Source organism: Hibiscus syriacus, unplaced genomic scaffold (assembly GCF_006381635.1).
Source record: "Hibiscus syriacus cultivar Baekdansim isolate YM2019G1 unplaced genomic scaffold, ASM638163v2 tig00110863_pilon, whole genome shotgun sequence".
NCBI lineage: Eukaryota > Viridiplantae > Streptophyta > Magnoliopsida > Malvales > Malvaceae > Hibiscus > Hibiscus syriacus.
Genome location: NW_024062892.1, coordinates 98113 through 115455, shown reverse-complemented (window position 1 = coordinate 115455; position 17343 = coordinate 98113). Strand labels below are relative to the sequence as shown.

General features: G+C 36.3%; 2 protein-coding genes across 2 annotated transcripts; one reads left to right on the top strand and one right to left on the bottom strand.

Annotated features, from left to right (window-relative positions):
* The first annotated feature begins 2370 nt into the window (after positions 1–2370).
* LOC120143743 (cytosolic sulfotransferase 15-like) lies at positions 2371–3453 on the top strand. Its single transcript, XM_039157980.1, has one exon. It carries the CDS (start codon positions 2400–2402, stop codon positions 3414–3416), a length of 1017 nt encoding a protein of 338 aa, XP_039013911.1. The 5' UTR covers positions 2371–2399; the 3' UTR covers positions 3417–3453.
* Positions 3454–11386: 7933 nt separating this feature from the next.
* LOC120143726 (glutathione S-transferase F13-like) lies at positions 11387–17248 on the bottom strand (the record flags this gene model as incomplete). Its single annotated transcript, XM_039157968.1, has 3 exons — positions 11387–11837; positions 11918–11973; positions 17183–17248. Coding segments are annotated over 3 exons (573 nt in total), but the record flags the coding sequence as incomplete, so codon positions are not given.
* Between the last annotated feature and the right edge of the window lie 95 nt (positions 17249–17343).

The window sequence follows — 17343 nt, the reverse complement described above, 5'->3', positions numbered from 1 at the left end:
CACCTGTAAATTTTATCTCTTAGTAAAATATCTGCAGCAGTCCGGAGACGTAGGCATAATTGGCTGAACTCCGTTGTCAATTTCGGGTATTATTTTTCTTCTTTTATTTCGCATTCTTACTAATCTGGTTATAGGAAAATTACTCGTACTCGGTTTATTCCCCAACAACTAGGCCACTTGAGAGATTGTCAAATTCAATTATTAAAGTTCTCTTCATTAAACCTGCATAGCATTTAAAAACGTTCATACTAGATAATGTTGATGCGTAAATAGAGTAAAATGTTTATACAAATCATGAGCTATAAATATGATATATTGTAAACCAAAGTTGATCAAAAGAATAATCATAGAGTTATAGACCAAATACAAGTAAGGTCCAATGAATGCATATGCCCGTTAAAAAAATTAATTTTTGTACTCTAAATTGATGGCATCGGATATCTCTCGCTGACGGTGCTCCATAAACAAGAACAATATATATTAATTTATAAACGAAAATAATATGAACACTAAATTTTAGAAGTTCAATGATACAGATCCACTCTAATATACTTAATGTAATTCATAAAAATAAACATGTATTTCATACATAAGCATAGAAGAATGACATAAGCATTTATGAAACTTAAGCATCAAGTTTCAATTGATTATTCATGAGCAAGGGTTTACATCAATCACTAGCTTCTTTGTCAACTCTATTACGAACTTGGCATATAAATGGTACCCTTACTTTAATGCTCAAATTGGTCACGCAGAGTATATGTCAAAATACTGGTGTTATGATCGTATGGTCCTTCACCACATATGACCGCAAATCAATCAACGCTACTTATGGTCGCAAATCGAATCGATGCATATGAGCCATGTGTTATCAAATCATTACATTTCTACTCATTATTACAGCATCATTGTTGTGCAAGCACAAGTACTCAATAGGCATTAGCCATCGATAAGGTTATTTCATGCTCGATTCATTATCATTCAACTTAAAAGTATATTATACTCAAATGAAAAAAAAATTATTCATTTCAAGCCTTACGACCCGGCCCACATTTAAGTCTTATAAAGCAATTACAAATAATCTGTCTGCATTAGGACTCATTTTTAAGATTTCACATATTTGGTGTAATACCTTAAACCCGACTTGTTATATACTGTGGATTTAAGATGTCTGCCTTGATTCTTTTCGAGTTCAAATGCAATTATTTATACTTAAATTCGACTTGTTCGAGCTGCTTGAAAATGACTGAATCAAATTTTAATATTTGTCAAATTAAACTGAAATACATTATAAACAAATAGCGTAAATGTATTGGGGGCAGTTGAGCATGAAAATCTTAGTTGTTTGTCCCTTTGGTGGGGTTTGTATTTTAATGGGAACGTATGCATCATAGGCCAATAATTGACCCATAAAATACTTGAAATCCCTACATTTGGTCAACAATGATCTTGGTTAGGTTTATTCGATCTAGATTTGGCCGGGTTTATCAAATTTTAAAACATTTAAAAATAATTTTATAAATTAATAAAAAATATTCATTTATTTTACGCGAATAGAGTTGCTAATTTTATTAAAAAGAAAAAATATTTAAAACTATAATGAAGTTCGTAAACTAAACACATAATTAGAATATTTTTTATAATCATTGACTAATCACTAAATATCATGCAAGGACCATACAAAGAAAATGTTAAAATTCATCTAAGAAAATCGAATAAAAGACAGATACGAACAAACTTAACTACATCGACAAATGAACTACAACAATGGATTAAACTACTGAAAGATCATCGACAACCACAAATCAAAATCGAGTATTATGAGAAAACTATCTACGAACGCAAATTACATATCCAAGTCCAATCGGATGATATCAAGTAGGGAAGATCAACATGAAAACAAATGAGTGTCCTCTTAATCAATCAAGACGACGTCAAATCCAATCCTGAAAAAATAAACAAAAAATGATCAAATGACCGATAAGAAAGACTAAAAACGTGCCATAGAGAGCAGAAAAAAATGTGTCATAAAGATAGAATTATTAGAAACTAAAAAACAAAGGAAAATTAGATATGCAATATAAAAAAATAAATGAGAAACAAGGAATATATATATATATATATATATATATATATATATATATATGATTAGCGATTAACACCAAGGTTGACGTTACCGTCTGTTAAACAAAATAAAAAAAGAATAGAAAAATGGTGAATTTTAGGGTTTAGAGAGAGAGAAAAAGAGAAACAACTATATTTATTATTTATTATTTCAATAATAATTTTGATTGGAGAAAGTAATAGTTAGCCATAGAATTATTTATAAGTGAAGGTTTCTAAAAGCTAATTCAGAAGCCAAAACTAACGTCTAAAAACCCTATTTTCCAACAACTTCAATGGCCATTTCCCATCTCCCTAAAATCCCCACAATTGATGTTGATGAAGATGAAGAAAATCTTATTAGCAAGGAGTTGATTCATTGTTGTCCCAAAGAGAAAGGTTGGAGAACTTCTTTTCTTTACAAATTCCAAGGCTTTTGGTGTCAACCAAAAGAAATCCAAGCCATAATTTCTTTTCAGAAACACTTCCGAGCAAGAAATTCTGATGTAATCCTTGCTACCATTCCAAAATCAGGTACAACTTGGATCAAAGCCTTAACCTTCGCCATCATGAACCGAAAGAATTTCCCGATTTCGAATGAAAACCATCCCTTACTCCGATCAAATCCACACGATCTAGTACCTTTCTTGGAATACAAGCTATATGCCAATAACCAAAACCCTAACCTCTCCAACATTCCTGAGCCAAGAATCTTTGGGACACATGTTCCATATGGTTCGCTGCAAGAATCAATCATGGGTTCCGATTGTCGAGTTGTTTACATATGTCGAAACCCTTTCGACACGTTCATCTCGTCGTGGCATTATTGCAGCAAACTGAGGTCAGAATCTCAACCTCCATTTCCATTAGAGGAAGCTTTCAAAATGTACTGCAAGGGGGTGATTGGATTCGGGCCCTTTTGGGAGCATATGTTAGGGTACTGGAAAGAAAGCTTAGAGAGACCAAAGAATGTCTTGTTCATGAAATATGAGGACATGAAAGAAGATGCCATCTCGCAGTTGAAGATGTTGGCAAATTTCTTGGGTGTCCCTTTCTCAATTGAAGAGGAGGAAGAAGGTTTGGTAGAGGAGATAATGAAACTATGTAGCTTTGAGAATTTGAAAGATTTGGAGGTGAATAAGATCGGGAAATCAATTAAGAATTTTGATAACAAATACTTGTTTAGGAAAGGAGAAATTGGAGATTGGGTGAATTATCTTTCCCCTTCAATGGTTGAGCAATTGTCCAAAATTATGGAGGAAAATTTTGGAGATTCTGGCCTAAAATTCAAGGTATTTCCCTCTGTGTCTTGAAATATTTAAAACATATATGTATAGTTTCAATAAATTATGTGAGACAACTTTATAATATCAATGTTTAAAAGGGTCCTCCCACTTCTGTAAATATATTATTGTATGATTGAAACTTAATATGCATTACGTGGATTGAGAAACGAGAAATAAATTCTTAAAACCCTGGGTCAGGTTGCACTAGTTTGGTGCTAATCGCCGACTATCAATATTTTTTATTGTGTAAATTATCGAGTTTTTTTATGAGTTTTTAACATTTTCCTCATATGATCTCAAGTAGCTAATTTCTTATTTCGATTATAAGAACTACTCTAATTATATGTTTAATTTATGTTTATGACAGTAAACATTTATTATAATTTTGATTTTTCTTTTTTTAATATAACTAGTTACTTTTATATGCAAAAAATATATATATATTATTGTATGATTGTCACTTCTAAAATATATGAAAATACTTGATTATAAAAAAATATGCTTTTTAATTTTTAGAAGAGTGGTGAGAATTTATATAATTAAGTACATAATTATAATCTATAATATTATATAATTACAATTTTTACTGTTAAATATCACATAGAGAATTATAATATAATCACGTTTTGTTTGTCAAAATTCTCATGAAACAATGCTTATGGTCAGCTTCATTTGTGTCATATTTATTAAATATATAAATATTTGAATTTTTAAATTGATAGAATATTCAAATATAAAGAGTTAAGTTTATTAAATTATTTTAAATTAGGATAAAATTAATAGAATGTATAAGATTTGCAATTAAAAATATTATCATACCAATTAATTGACCAAGAATATTTTGAACAGATAATACTTTATGATCACACAGATTAATCAAAAAAAGTACAAGTCCGGTAACAAATAGATCATTTTATTCTAAAAATTACAAAGAGAACACTCAATTAAAATATTGTTACAAATAGATCAATCTTATGTTAAACATTAGACGGAATAATGATATAATTTGGAATAATAACAATTTTAGTCTTTGAAACTTATGTAATTTAACAATTTGGGTAATTCAATAATTTTAACTTTTCATATTTACAAAGTTAATCATATGCATGAACCAATTGACCTCAGTGATTAAGTGTTGATAAATCGGGCAAAGTAAACGAAAGAACACAAGAATTTTAACGAGGTTCGGCAATGTGCTTACGTCCTCGGTGCCTAGGCGGCGCTAGAAAATTTTTATTCAATGGTAATAGGTTTAGGTTACATCTCTATTTATAATAGAAAACCATGGTACATAATTCCAAAATTAACCCTGATCTTTACCGGTATATTTATGAGCCATACCTTACAAATCTCCACCTTGGCGAATATCCTGCCCCTTAGGAAACATTCAATGTGGGTTGGGTTACCTTACTTCTTTAACAACTTGAAACATTCAACAAGTCCAAGCAATGCTTGAACTTGTCTGTTGTAACTGGCTTGGTGAACATATCAGCGGCATTCTCATCAGTGTGTACCTTCTGAAACAAAATCTCTCCAGATGCAACCAACACTCTGATCTTGTGAAAACGTACATCAATATGCTTAGTTCTAACACGATATACTTGATTCTTAGCTAAGTGAATAGCACTTTGATTGTCGCAGAGCAGCTGAACTCCACCTTGCTGAACACCCAACTCCTTCACTAAACCAGTGATCCATAAAGCTTCTTTTGCAGCTTCAGCCGCTGCCATGTACTGAGCTTCAGTTGTAGATAGTGCCACAACAGATTGAATAGTAGACTTCCAACAAATAGGTCCTTCACCAAGAGTAAAAACATACCATGTCGTAGATCTTCTATTATCCAAGTCACCTGCATAGTCTGAATCCACATATCCTACAACCAAAGGATTATCTCGTTGACTACCAAAAACAATTCCATGTCCCACAGTACCCTTTAAGTACCGAAAGATCCACTTGACTGCTTCCCAATGTTGCTTACCAGGTTTAGACATGTACTTACAAACTTGACTAACAGCATGAGCTAAATCAGGACGAGTACATATCATTGCATACATCAAGCAGCCAACAGGATTAGAATACGGAACCTTTGACATATCTTCAGCTTCCTTATATGTCTTAGGGCACTATTCTGATGAGAGCTTAAAGTGGTTCGCCAATGGAGTGCTAACTGGTTTTGCGCTGCTCATCGCAAACCTTTCTAGCATTTTTTTAACATAACCCCGTTGAGATAGCCACAGTTTCCTTGAGTCTCTGTCCCTGCAAATTTCCATTCCAAGAATTTTATTTGCAGCACCTAAATCTTTCATATTAAATTCCTGACTCAATAAAGTTTTCAAACCGATAACATCATCCATGTTCTTCGCAGCAATCAACATATCATCAACATACAGTAATAGAAAAATAAAAGAACCATCATCAAGGCTCTTAACATAGACACAACAATCATACTCACATCGGTTGTAGCCAATCTTGATCATATAGGAGTCAAACCGTTTATACCACTGTCTCAGAGACTGTTTCAACCCGTACAAAGATTTCTTCAATCTGCAAACTAAATGCTCGTTTCCAGGTTGAGTGAAACCTTCAGGTTGCCGCATGTAGATCTGCTCCTCTAAATCACCATGCAAAAAAGCAGTTTTAACATCCATATGCTCTAAATGCAAATCCCAACTGACCACCAATGCAAGTACTGCTCGGATTGAAGTGTGCCTGACCACAGGAGAAAAGCTTTCATCATAATCAACTCCTTTCTGCTGTGAAAAACCCTTTGCTACCAAACGAGCCTTAAACTTCTCCCCCTCTTTTTCTGTTACTGTTGGTTTCTTCTTATACACACATTTGCAACCAATCGGCTTTTTACCCTCATGAAGGGGACCCAAATCCTATGTACGATTGTGATTCAAAGACTCCATCTCCTCAACCATGGTTGCCATCCACTTGTCGTTTTCCTGACTAGTAACAACATCATGAAAAGTAACCGGATCATCACTGCTAACAATAAGTGCAAAAGAGACCAAGTCTTCAAAACCCAATCTACTCGGAGGCTTTATATTCGTCCGTCTCACCCTGTCTCTGGCGAGACTATAATCCTGCAAATCATCCGTAGTGGAACCACCAGAAGTCGGTTGATACATTTCTGGTTTCTCAACTGGAAACTGCTCGAAATCCACCACTGTCGTGTCTTTCTTCTGTTGCAACATGGATTGTTCATAAAAAACAACATCTCTACTGATCACAATTTTCTTCGCAACTAGATCCCAAAACTTGAATCCTTTGACACCTTCTTGTAACCCAGAAAAATGCACTCCTTCGATTTTGCATCAAGTTTGGATCTCTCATCAGCAGGTACATGCACATAAGCATGACAACCAAAAATCCGTAAGTTATCAAAACTAACATCATGACCAGTCCATACCTCTTCTGCAACTTTCTCAACCAATGATGCCCTTGGCGATCTGTTGATAAGATAACACGCCATGTTAACAGCCTCGGCCCAGAAGTGTTTGGGAAGCCCCGCATTCAACCGCAAACATCTGGATCTTTCATTCAACGACCTGTTCATCCGTTCCACAACACCATTCTGTTGTAGTGTCTTGCGCACTGTAAAATGTCTCTTAATCCCGTGCTCCTTACAGAAGTGTAAGAACTGTGAATCTGTGTACTCCGTACCATTGTCAGACCGTAAACACTTGATTTTTCGTCCTGTTTGGTTTTCTACCTCACCTTTCCACAGCTTGAACTTCTCAAAAACTTCAGATTTTTGTTTCAAAAAATACACCCAAACTTTCCGTGAAAAATCATCAATAAAAGTAACATAATACCTAGATCCACCCAAAGACGATGTCGTGGAAGGCCCCCATACATCAGAATGCACATAATCAAGAATCCCTTGAGTTGTGTGCTTTGCAGTCTTGAAACAGACTTTAGTCTGTTTACCAAGAACACAATACTTGCAAAAATCGAGCTTACAGCTTTTGACACCATGCAACAGATTTCTTTTGTGTAATTCTGTCATACCACGTTCACTAAGATGAGCAAGACGCATATGCCACAGTTTTGTAGTATCATCACATGACTCAACAGAATGAACTCCACCTGCAACGGTACTCCCTAACAATCTATAAATATTTCATGCAGTCATCTTTCCTTTCATCACAGTCAAAGCACCTTTAACAACCCGAATGGTTTCCCTATCCTCATCAGCCTTAGGGATAAAACCATTCTTGTGCAAAGTGCCCAAAGAAATCAAATTCTTCTTCAAATCTGGGATATGTCGAACACCACTCAACGTCCGAACAGAGCCATCATACATCTTAATTCTGACATCACCAATACCAACAATATTGCAACATCGATCATCACCCAAATAAACAGAACCAGAATTAACCGACCTGTATGTCGAAAACCATTCCCTATTTGGCGTGATGTGATAAGAACATCCAGAATCAAGAATCCACGCATCCGTCAATTGAGTCGTTGAAATAGAAAGCATATCACCCTCACTGCAATCAAAATTGTCATCCTCGACCACGTTCACAGACTTGGATGAAACATCACGCTTCTCATCAGTCTGCTTTTTCAACTTCGGACAGTCTCGCTTCATATGTCCCGCCTCCTTACACTTGTAACAGTGAATTGTCTTCTTATCCCTAGATTTGGATCTGGAATTCCGATTGCCATACCCTGCCTTCTCTGGCTTCCGTCCACGGTCTCGATTACCCTTGACTTATAAGCTATTGGCTTGAGAGTTTTCCCCTACATTCTGCTTCCGCTGGTTGTGAGCCAACAAGGCTGCAGTAATCTCCTCAACGTTGATAGTCTCTTTCCCATATGTAAGAGTAGTCACCATATGTTCGTAAGAGGGAGGCAACGAACACAACAAAATCATCGCTATGTCTTCATCCTCAATTTTTACATCAAGCCGAGTCAAACCAGAAACGATTTGATTGAAGACATTCACGTGTTGCGCCAAATCATGATCGTCCTACATCTTCAGCCCATACAACCACTGCTTTAGATACAATTTTGTCGTTAAGGATTTGGACATAAACTGACTTTCCAACTTCCTCCAAATTTTGTCTGGAGACAATAGATGCATGACGTTATACATAACCTCGTCCGCCAAGCATAATCGTATGGTTCCTGCCGCTCGTTGTTGCAATTTTTCCCAATCTTCCTCCTTTATCGACACCGGCTTTGTAGGTCGCAAAGCCTTCAGGATCCCCTGCTGCGCCAACAGATCCTTCACCCTCGTTTTCCATAATCCGAAGTTACCCATACCATCGAATTTCACAACTTCGAATTTTGCTCCTGACATCTGATACCAATTGTAGATAAACCGGGCAAAGTAAACAAAAGAACACAAGAATTTTAACGAGGTTCGACAATGTGCTTACGTCCTCGGTGCCTAGGCGGCGCTAGAAAATTTTTATTCAATGATAATAGGTTTAGGTTACATCTCTATTTATAATAGAAAACCCTGGTACATAATTCCAAAATTAACCCTGTACCGTACCGCGGGGCGCAACCCCCGTACCCCCAACCCACATAATCGTAACCCCCTCTACGAGACTTTCTTTGTAAGGACAGTTGATGTTCGCTTCGCTCACTCCGCTCCATCCCTGTCTTCTTTACCGGTATATTTATGAGCCATACCTTACACTTGCAGAGACTCGTTATTCTACATAGAGGTCACGGGTTCGAGCACCGACAGAGATATGAGCATTCATAGTTAATTGGTTGGGAGTCTTTAAATAGATATTACCTTGTATTTACCCATATGTATATAAAAAAAGAGTTCATCATTTAGTCTTTGTTGTTCTCCTAAGTTCCTTGTTTGAAACGTTATATTATTTTCTTAGTGTGATAATAATTTAACAGTAATTTGTTGTTGCTTTATAACATAACACAAATATACAATTATTGCTTTGATCTAACGGAGCTTGATTTGACATTATCACAAAATTAATAAAAAATTTAAATAAAGAGTTAAATATATTAAATTGCTTCGAATTAGAATAAAATGGATAGAATGTATAAGTTTCAGAATTAAACATATTATTATACCAGGCAACATTAAACACATGTTTCAATTTTAACGACGGAGTGACTTGTTTGTAACAATATTTTAAGTGAGTAGTATGTTTATAATGTTTAGTAAAATAATTGACTTGTTTGTTACTAAGCTCATAATTAAATGACTGTAGGCGTAGTTTACCCTTAAAACTAAAAAACATAGTTAAAATAAACCGTGGACTTTATGACCAATAAAGCTCATCCAGTGTAGTGGTATCATAGTACCCTCCTACGGTACTGGCCGGGGTTTCGATTCTCCGGATGCGCAAAGGCTTTTATTTTGGCAATTTTGTTCTCAGTCCTTTCTTATTTCCTTACCCCTTTCACTCGACTCAATTTTGCGGTTTCTTCAAATAAAACCACAGCGAATGTAATGAACTTTCAATATACGCCGTTATTAGGATGGAACAATATGGGTTTAAGCATGATGAATGCCTTAACTTTTGTTGGGTTGCATTAATGCTCGTACGTATGGTTGATACATATGTAAATTCGACCTCTTGGCACGTGGAGATGTGTCAACGATGCTTTTAGATTTATCCAGGGCATGTCTTTTGAGCTTACGAGGTCCATCTGGGGATCACTGCTTGCCGCTTGTAGGACACATGGAAATTTGGAATCGAGCGGGCCACATTGCTTTTAAGTTCAAATGTACAGTTGGAGCCAGCTAACACTTCTTTCTTCTGTTGTTGTTCGATTTGCATGCAGATATGGGGAGATGGTGACATGAGAAAGTGAGCACATTAATTCATGGAACATTGGATTAATAATAAACAAGGGCCTTGGTTTTAGATCTTTGGAATTGGAACCATAGGAAAATATTCATAAACTATTACCAATCTAGCATTGCAAATGCATGTCTAAATCCTAATATGTCCCATTATTCCGGCTACAATGGCAATGGAACATGTTCATTGTAGCCGAGTCGACCGTCTGCCCACCACCAGCAAACATTGTTTAAGTTTTTTTTTATGACGTTATGGCCGTAGATTAAATTTCAAAACCCAACAAAAATTTAGGTTTGGAAGATTATAAATTCAAAAGGAAACCCACAGGGTCACCATTTTCCAGCGCCAAAGATTCGCCCAAAAATTTTCTTATGTTCAAATTGGTTTTTTGAGAAACTCTACACCTTGATGAGCAAATGGAATATTATAATAATATAATTAATACTGGTTTTTCATTAGGAGGTTTATATCAGACATGCAGATGAACAACAATCAAAACACGTGATTTCTCAAGTGGATAACTATGATATATGCATGTAAAATGCTTTTCGTTTTTTTAATTCATGAAGGTGTAAGAACTGCCTCGTGGATCACCTCGAGAAATTTGCGTCACAATCTCCAACATATATCATAAAAAATACCTGATAATCAGCACTCAATACACCCAAAGGTCAGAAGAATCTTCTGCATATTAAATCACAAGCATCACACTTTCAAACTTATTATAATTTCATAACAATAAAAGTAAGGGTAAACTAAGTATTTAGTCACCCAACTATTTAGCCGATTTTGTTTTGATCACTCAACTGTTTTTTTAAACTGTGCATAATGTTAGTTTTGATTTTACTTTAGTCACCTATTTTTAAAAAAAATTAACAAAATCGTTTTGATCATTCAACTGTTTTTTTTAAACTATGCATGATGATAGTTTTGATTTTACTTTAGTTACCTATTGTTAAAGAATTAACAGAATAATGATGTACGTGACATTAACTAATGATAACACGTCAATACCAATGTTAAATTTTTAACAATAGGTGACCAAAATAAAATCAAAACGTAACATTATGCATAATTTTTAAAAAAGTATTTAAGTGGTCAAAACAAAAACCGTGTAGATAGATGACTAAATACTTAGTTTACCCTAAAATAAGACAACACCACCAACAATTCCAAAACAAGTTTAAAAAATCATTAAGAAAAATTATAATTCATATCCGAAGCCACCTTCTGGAAAGCGGGCCTTGAAGAAATATCTTCCCACCAAGCTTTAACGTGTGGACGCTCATTTATGAGATTAGCGCATGGAGTTTTCATGAAATAGTAAGTGAAAGACAAGTGGAACAAATCGGCCAAGCGGTAGAAATCACCGGCGAGGTACTTGGTGCGGCTAAGTTTATCTTCATATACGGATACTACTTTGCCTAGCTTCTCCATGTTGTCATCGATGATTCCTTGATCCGGGGACTTTCCCTGCAGTGGTGCCGCGAACAACTCGAAGATGATCGGGGAAATCGCGGGGTGGTATTTCTGGGATTCAACCTCCATCCACATTTTCGCTTCGGCGGCCTCTTTAAGGCTTTGGTGCCGGATGAGATCGTTGCCGGCTTCCTTGAACTTTTCGGTCACATATGCACAGATTGCCCTAGATTCTGATATGCAAAAATATAATCAAAACAAGTGTTTTTCTCTATTGAATATTTGGTTCAGAAAGTGATAAACAACAGCCTAGCGAAAAGACTCAGATCACCATCTTCCAGCACTGGAATCTGACCAAAGGTCTGCAATATCACAAAAAAAGTTATGAAATGTTGAAATTTCCACAAGACAAGGTAGGCACCGAATGATGCAATTTTCAAAGGCAGCTGGAAAAATGATTTTGGGCAATTAATATTGTCAAATTTAGGTAACCAAATTGTTGAAAAATAAAATGGTAAGAGCTTAAATTTAGTCATTGTAATTTAGGGTATTTACAAATTAGTCCTTAAGACTTCAACTATAAATACTCTAGCTCATTTAGCTTCAAAACCATTCCAAAGCATTCTAGCTTTCTTCCAATACTAGAGAGAATTTAGAGAGTTTCTTGAGAGTTGTTTTCTCCTTTTTATCAAGAGAGAATTATCATTGTTTTCTCCTTGGTAGATCAAGAGAGAGGTTGTAATTCCTATTTTCTCATAGTGAAATTCTTCTACCGTTGCCAGTGGTTTTTACCCTATATTATTTAGGGGTTTTCCACGTAAATTTTGTGTCTCTTTTTATCTTCATTTTTATTTTCTCAAATTATCAGTTGCAATTTTGCTCTATCCGATAGCCGTCTTTCGCAACAATTGGTATCCGAGCTAGATTAGAGTATGTAATATCTACTTATTGTCTTTGTGGTTGCCACCAAAAGGTGGATCCTCTAACATAAGAAAATAAGAAGTTATTACCTATTCTTTGAAGGTTCCAGAGAACTATTCACGATAGTGAAATAGTGGGAGCTATCTGTAAAAGAAGCTATGGCAACGAAATTTGATATTGAAAAATTCAATGGGAGAAATTTCACATTGTGGAAATTGAAGATGAAGGCCATCCTAAGGAAAGACGGGTGTCTAGCGGCTATCAATGAAAGGCCGGTGGATTTCGCAGATGACATCAAATAGAACGAGATAGACGGGAATGCTATGGCAAACTTTCATCTAGCATTAGCAGATGAAGTATTGTCAAGCATCGAGGAGAAAAAGGCAGCTAAGGAGATATGGGATCATCTTACCAAATTGTACGAGGCCACATTGATGCACAATAAAATTTTCATTAAGAGAAAATTGTACACTCTCCGTATGTCAGAATCTACTTCAGTGACGGAGCACTTAAATACACTGAACACCTTATTTTCTCAGCTTACATCCTTAAGTTGTAAAATAGGAGAACAAGAACGTGCTGAACTTCTACTTCAAAGTCTACCGGATTCGTACGATCAACTCATCATCAACTTGACAAACAGTAATGTCACCAGTCTAGTCTTTGATGACGTTGCAGCTGCTGTTCTACAAGAAGAAAATCGTCGCAAGAACAAGGAAGACAGACAAGTAAATCTGCAACAAGCAGAAGCGTTGACAACGATGAGAGGGAGATCAACAGAACGTGGCCAAAGCAACAGTCATAAACATGGTAGATCGAAGTCGAGGAGCAAGAATAATTTAAAGTGCTACCACTGTGGAAAGAATGATCACTTGAAGAAGGATTGTTGGAGCCTAAATAAAAACTCCAATCCACAAGGCAATACCGCAAACACTTCAGATGATGGAGATGCTCTATGTTGTGAAGCATCAACCACCGTGGAAGGAAGAAAATGATTTGCATATATATGGCTCATTGATTCAGGAGAAACATATCACATGACCTCAAGAAGAGAATGGTTCCATCATTATGAACCAGTCTCAAGAGGATCTGTGTATAGTTGCAATGATCATGCCTTAGAAATCATTGGCGTGGGAACCATCAAATTGAAGATGTATGATGGAACAATGAAAGTTGTTCGAGATTTGCGGCACATGAAAGGTTTGAAGAAAAATTTATTATCCTACGGATTGTTGGATAATAATGCAAGCAAGATTTAAACACGGAAAGGAATCATGAAGGTGTTCCGTGGAGCGCTTGTGGAGCTGAAAGGTGAAAAGATAGCTGCAAACTTGTACATACTGAAGGGAGAGACTTTGGTAGAAGCAGAAGCCTCTGTTGCCTCATGTAGTTCAGATTCGGCAATGCTATGGCATCAGAAACTTGGACACATGTCATAACAAGGAATGAAAGTCCTTGTGGAGTAAAAGCTACTTCCAGGCTTAACAAATGTATTACTTCCTTTGTGTGAGCATTGCATAACAAGTAAGCAGCACCGGTTGAAATTCAACACATCAAATTCTAGAGGCAAAAGTGTTCTAGAATTGGTTCACTCTGACGTATGGCAAGCACCAGTTACATCCCTAGGCGGAGCAAAATACTTTGTCTCATTTATTGATGACTACTCCAGGAGATGTTGGGTGTACCCTATTAAGAAGAAGTCAGATGTGTTTTCCACTTTCAAAAACTTCAAAGCGCGGGTGGAACTTGATTCTGGAAATAAGAAGTGTTTCAGAACAGATAATGGAGGAGAATACACAAGCGAAGAATTTGATGACTTTTGCAGGAAAGAAGGCATCAAAAGACAGTTCACAGTGGCGAACACTCCTCAACAAAATGGAGTTACAGAGCGGATGAATAGAACTTTGTTAGAAAGAACAAGAGCAATGTTGAGGGATGCAGGCCTAGAAAAATCATTCTGGGCAGAAGCAGTCAATACCGCCTGTTATTTGGTGAATCGAGCTCCATCAATGCAATAGAGCTGAAGAAACCAATGGAGATGTGGACTGGTAAACCAGTTGATTATTCAAACCTCCATATATTTGGAAGTATTGTGTACGTGATGTACAACTCCCAAGAAATCTCAAAGCTGGATCCAAAATCCAGGAAATATAAATTCTTGGGGTATGCTGATGGAGTAAAGGGGTATCGCTTGTAGGATCCCACTGCCCGTAAAGTGATCATCAGCAGGGATGTCATCTTTGTAGAAGATAAGCTACAAAGAAAAGAAGACGATGTTAGCACTGAAAAGTCAGAGACTACACAGATACATGTGGAAAAAGAAGTTGAACAAGGAGATTCTTCTGAAGCAGAACCAACACAAGATGAACAAGAACCAGAGAATTCTGAAGCTCCAACAACTCGTCAATCAGATCGTGTGAGAAGACGTCCCAATTGGCACTCAGATTATGTTATAGAAGGTAATATTGCATACTGTCTTTTAACAGAGGAAGGTGAGCCATCAATATACCAGGAGGCAATAAACAGCTCAGATGCTTCACTGTGGATGATGGCGATGCAAGAAGAAATCGAAGCCCTTCATAAAAATAATACATGGGACCTTGTGCCACTACCACAAGGAAGGAAGCCAATTGGTAACAAATGGGTCTTCAAAATCAAGCGGAATGGTGACGATCAAGTTTAGAGGTATCGTGCAAGACTGGTGGTCAAAGGATATGCTCAAAAAGAAGGTATTGATGAAATATTTTCTCTTGTGGTTCGACTAACAACAGTTCGAGTAGTTTTGGCAATGTGTGCTACATTGGACTTACATCTAGAGCAGCTAGATGTTAAAACAGCTTTTCTTCATGGAAATCTTGAAGAAGAAATTTATATGCTCCAGCCTGAAGGTTTTGAAGAAAAAGAAAAGAAGAACTTGGTTTGCAGGTTGAACAAATCTCTGTACGGTCTAAAGCAGGAGTCGAGGTGTTGGTATAAGAGATTTGATTCCTTCATTATGTGCCTTGGATACAACAGACTTAATGCTGACTTTTGTGCTTATTTCAAGAGGTTTGGTGATAACGATTTTGTTATTTTGCTGTTGTATGTGGATGACATGTTGGTTGCAAGACCCAACAAAGATCATATTGAAGAATTGAAGGCACAACTGGCTAGGGAATTTGAAATGAAGGACTTGGGATCAGCAAACAAGATTCTAGGGATGCAAATTCATCGAGACAGAAGTAATAGGAAGATTTGACTTTCACAAAAGAATTATTTGAAGAAGATCTTGTCACGATTCAGCATGCAAGATTGTAAGCCAATTTTTACTCATCTTCCTATTAACTTCAAATTATCCTCCAGTATGAGTCCTAGCAGTGAAAAAGAGAGGATGGAGATGTCTCGAGTACCGTATGCATCAACAGTGGGAAGTTTAATGTTCGCTGTGATATGCACAAGACCAGACATTGCACAAGCAGTGGGAGTGGTTAGTCGGTACATGGCGAATCCAGGCAAAGAGCATTGGAATACAGTAAAGAGGATCCTGAGATACATCAAAGGGACCTCAAATGTTGCATTATGTTACGGAAGATCAAACTTACTAATCAATGGGTATGTAGATTCTGACTATGCAGGGGATTTGGATAAAAACAAATCTACTACATGATATGTGTTCAAAGTTGCTGGTTGAGCTGTAAGCTGGGTTTCAAAATTGCAGTCAGTTGTGGCTACATCCACAACAGAGACAGAATATGTAGCAGCTACACAGGCCAGTAAAGAAGCAATTTGGTTGAAGATGCTATTGGAGGAGCTTGGGCACAATCAAGAGCATGTTTCTCTATTTTGTGACAGTCAAAGCGCCTTGCATCTAGCAATGAATCCAGCATTTCATTCAAGGACAAAACACATACGAGTTCAATACCACTTCATTCGTGAAAAGGTGGAAGAAGGAACAATAGATATGCAGAAGATCCATACCAAAGACAATATAGCAGATTTCATGACGAAGGCGATCAACGCTGATAAATTTAACTGGTGTCGATCCTCCTGTGGCCTGTCAGAAACATAAGCAACATGAAGGTACAAGGTAGAAAGAATGGTGTGAAGATATGATTGTTTCAATCAAATCTTCAAGTGAGAGATTGTTGAAATTTCCACAAGACAAGGTAGGCACCGAATGATGCAATTTTCAAAGGCAGCTGGAAAAATGGTTTTGGGCAATTAATATTGTCAAATTTAGGTAACCAAATTGTTGAAAAATAAAATGGTAAAAGCTTAAATTTAGTCATTTTAGGGTATTTACAAATTAGTCCTTAAGCTTCAACTATAAATACCCTAGCTCATTTAGCTTCAAAACCATCCCAAAGCATTCTAGCTTTCTTCCAATACTAGAGAGAATTTAGAGAGTTTCTTGAGAGTTGTTTTCTCCTTTTTATAGATCGAGAGAGAGGTTGTAATTCCTATTTTCTCATAGTGAAATTCTTCTACCGTTGCCCGTGGTTTTTACCCTATATTATTTAGGGGTTTTCCACGTAAATTTTGTGTCTCTTTTTATCTTCATTTTTATTTTCTCAAATTATCAGTTGTAATTTTGCTCTATCTGATAGCCGTCTTCCGCAACATGAAATACTCGTAGTATATATTAACTATAAAATAACAAAGTGTGTTTACATTCTTAGCTAGGAAAGGAAGCTGCTTGTGTTCGCCGGCAAAAAGGTCGGCAGGTACGAGCTCGAAATATATATATATATATATCGAATGATTGAACATAAAATTAATATATACTCACAATTTAATTTGGTTCGTACTCGTCTTTGTTATATCATATACAT